At 43.6% G+C, this 4,012-nt stretch overlaps 1 protein-coding gene across 1 annotated transcript in view; it reads right to left on the minus strand.

Moving 5' to 3' along the window:
* Positions 1–3,090, minus strand: part of adm2a (adrenomedullin 2a) — an 18,544-nt gene extending 15,454 nt beyond the window's left edge. The window contains exons 1-2 of the mRNA XM_063211452.1: positions 3,002–3,090; positions 2,296–2,550 (exon numbers count right to left, since the gene is read on the minus strand). Coding sequence (XP_063067522.1) covers positions 2,296–2,390 — 95 coding nt within the window. The 5' untranslated portion in view covers positions 2,391–2,550; positions 3,002–3,090. The remainder of the gene's footprint in view (positions 1–2,295; positions 2,551–3,001) is intronic.
* Positions 3,091–4,012: the final 922 nt, after the last annotated feature.

The following is a 4,012-nucleotide window of genomic DNA, read 5'->3' on the forward strand; positions in this document are numbered from 1 at the left end:
CTCTCTCTCTCTCTCTCTCTCTCTCTCTCTCTCTCTCTCTCACACACTCACTCAATCATTCTCTCTCACACACACACACACACACACACACACACACACACACACACACACACACACACACACACACACACACACACACACACACACACACACACACACACACACACACACACACACACAACGCAAAGTCACCTTAGCCAGACACAGCTTCAGTACATCCAGCAGGATCAAATCCAGCTATCCAGTTATTATGGCTTTGTTTTCAGTGAGCAAACATGTATACAGTATTTAAGTATCTAAAGGATGCACTCTGCCTGTTACAAAGACTTTTTAGTCTGTAAGTTAAGTGTCACTCCTCTTTCTTTCTCCCCATCCCTCTGCATCCCTCTCTTGCTTTATGTCTATCGTGTTTTTAATTTTCCATGAAGCAAGGTCCCTCTCCCCCTCCCTCTCTCTTTCTCACTTGGCGCCTCTTTTCTCTCTCTCTCTCTCTCTCTCTCTCTCTCTCTCTCTCTCTCTCTCTCTCTCTCTCTCTCTCTCTCTCTCTCTCTCTCTCTCTCTCTCTCTCTCTCTCTCTCTCCATGGCGGTGGAACAGAATTGCTGTAATATGTCAGCCAGGAGAGGGCATGCCAACCCCAAGACATGATGCCCCATCAGCTGATGCGATGCCTCGCACGCTCATCCAGCAGAGACTTTGGAATAGCTTGTTGAGTTAACTTATTCAGTTAGACTGTTAGCGACAGGAGACACGGAAAATTACCCATTTCAAACAAACATGCTGCGCTAATGAATCCTGACTCATAACTGGTTTGTCGACTTCGGTGGCTCTTCCACGAAACACCTAGACTATTTGTTGAACTTTCCAAAAGAAGGCGAGAACATTGCCATGCAAGGTGGATATAGTGTTATATCATTTTAGATCTAGGTTGGCACAAACATAAATCGCTTCTTGTTGTGGCTGTCTGACTTTGGATTTTGTAATATATTTTACTAAGAATTATGGATTGCGCACTGGCTATACTATTGGATGTATTGAGCCACAATGTCAGTTTGTTGTACTCCTAATCTTTTAGCAACCTTGACTTTGGAGAACTGACGCACGTTGTTATCATTGGGTAGTGCACATCTGTAACACACTGTACGAAGCACCAGTTGCCAAAGTGAACAGACCAAATAGTCGCTTACTTGGATGATACAGAAGTGGTTTGACAGAGGCGGGATTTGCTCACCACCAGCACCCAACACTTGAAAAAGACGATGCAACATATGAGGCTGATTAATCTCTCTCAAAGATTTGGCTGTCAATCACAAACTCGTGGTAGTCTTATTAATTGCTATCAAAACATGCACTGTAAAAAAAATGCCTGAGCCAAACAGCTCTGTGTTTTATCTTTTCTATTCTAACCAACAGAATAGGTCGAAATCACCATATTCAACTTAGGTAAACTTCTAACATACACAACCAACATATCCCAACACAATATCCTGACGGTGCAGTTATTAACAACACAAAACTTAAACTCTTCTCGCTTTTTTTTCTCTACATGCAATTTGGATATCTGTTTGGCGAACTTGGGCACGCGATGCCTAGCCGCGCGCAGTGTGTGCGTTTCTTGTGGCACGTCTACATTTCACTGACCTTGTTTATTCACTCCGCTATCTCCCAGTCACAACACTTGGATAGATTATTCACCCTGCTACCATGTATCTTCCCTTTTCGTGAGCTGGTTAACTGTGCCAACAGGTGCCCGTTTAATCGTCAGGAGAAAACCTTTGCCCCGGCTGGCGTCGTGATAGTAGGGTAAATCCTTTGCCCGATCGATTTCAATAGGCCTTGCTTTACAGGTTTGCAAATGTCCCACATAGCGCACGTCCTTTACCAGAAGCGCGCCATTGCTGTACTTTAGACTGGGTGAAAATGAAACAAAGTCAGCCGAGCCGTCCACGCGCCCACTGGAATATATTATCATGTGAGGCAGTCAGTCACTTCTTTCCACCACCACCGTGCAGTGGCACTGTTTAAACACGCATCAAAGACACGGCGCCCCAATCCTTATCTGCCGCGGAACTTCTTGATGTCCAGTGGATGCTGATATAGTGGATGCATGGATGTCATTTTAGTGGTGGGGACGTGTCCATACCACTTTTGAGATGATGATCCTATCATGTCCCCAACACTTTCACCACAAATATTGTGCAAAAAGTATAGCCGGACAATTTGCCATTGTAATATCCGCACCACTTTCCGAGCCAAACCTACACCTTTGAGTGGATGTAGAAAATGGTACTCTTACCTGCGCTGAGGCCGGTTGGCGAGTGGCAAAGCGAGCAGCTGCTGGAGGGTGAAGAGGCTGATGCAATACACGGTGACCGGCAGAAGGCAGCGCATTGCGGGACTTCTTTTTGGTGCGCACAGCGCGCACACACACCCCTGGAATAGGAGGAGGCTTGCTCAGTGAAAGTTCAAATCCGAAGTGCAACCGGCACCCTCCAAAAGTTGTGTTTTGGGTTTGTGGCAGACGATCACTAGGCTATAATTTACAGCAAGTCTGCAAAAAGAAAGAAAAAAAGTTGGTTGAAGTTTTTTGTTTTAAAAAGACGACTGATTCATCAACTGATTGGGGCTTCTGAGTTAGATAATTATGGCATTGCATCAGAAATTCCAAAGACAACGTCAAACACAACTGCTTTGCCCTGCCCCTGACAGAACACTACTAAAATCCTTGAACAATCAACAATTCAAAACGTGCCAATTGAAGACCAATATATAAGCTTAAAAAAAGGTTATACGTTGAAAAGAATACATTATAAATTTAGCATAATAATAATAATAATGCTAATAATAATAATAGCCTAATAATAATAATCACTTCTTTGGTTAACAAATAACAAAACAATCAATTCATTTTGGAATGTATGTTAAGGGAGCAAAGGAGTGGGCGCTTTGTAAAGTAGACTATTAATGCGTTTGGTAGGCTGTGTTTAAAACAAAGATTTTACCGGTAATGAAGAGATACTGCCAAGCTGTTAAAGTCTCTTGTGATTTTTTTCCCTCCCACGAACTGCGACGTGGTCAAGATCAAGTTCTTCGTAGTCTGACTGACGCTTGTGCGCGCGGTGACATTTGTGCGCTTAAATAATGAGGGGGCGGGTCCGCGGCTCTCTACTCACCAACCGCTTTGCTCTTTACCTATGTGCTTGAAAAGGTGAGCAAATGCGAAGGGATGCTTTTACATCGTTGCTTTTGCTCAGAACCAGCGTGTTCCACCTTTTGCAATATTTGCTTTGTAAATATTTGGCGCCAGATAGTGCTTTCAAATCGAGATCTGAGAGACAAGATCTCTCCCCCTTTCTTTTTTCATTCAATCCATAATGGCCCTGCTGGGAAGAGTCACTTTTTGACTCTCAATTTTGTTTTACGCTAAACCATCAGTTGCATGACTGATTTCAAAAAAATGAGGGGAAAAGTTTGTCCTCCTGCCAGAACAATCCAAGAACAATGGGACCAAGTTCTTGTATTAGCACAGTTTGGATGGAACAGCTGTAGCTTAGGCTTAGGCCTAGTTACTGAATTTCCCAAATGAGTTTGGTGGGGAAAAAACTCCAGCAAATTTCCACACGATTATGAATCAACTTCCTACATGAAATAGGCCAATTAATTTCAGCAGTGAAACACACGTCATGCTTTAACAATGACATAAATGTCTGTGCATGTCCTCTACCCACCTTCTCCTCTCGGTGTCTGTATGGTGTTATCGTGTGCCAGAGCAGTGTATGCCCATGTGTGTGGCACAGGATAAGGCTGTGGGGAACCCTTCTGTGATTCCACTGAACTGAGCCCGCATTGGCTGGCACACCCATGCCATGATAGTGGGTTGACATCAGCTTGCTTGGTCGTGCTAGTAGCTTCCGCAGTGTCCTAAAGACAGTTTTTAAATGTCTATGTAGGCTACTGTCTTTACCCTTGCTAGAACACTAAATTACCTATAGAAAAAAATGTCTTGATTCTTT

This window comes from Engraulis encrasicolus, chromosome 12, assembly GCF_034702125.1.
Source record: "Engraulis encrasicolus isolate BLACKSEA-1 chromosome 12, IST_EnEncr_1.0, whole genome shotgun sequence".
Classification (NCBI taxonomy): Eukaryota; Metazoa; Chordata; class Actinopteri; order Clupeiformes; family Engraulidae; genus Engraulis; species Engraulis encrasicolus.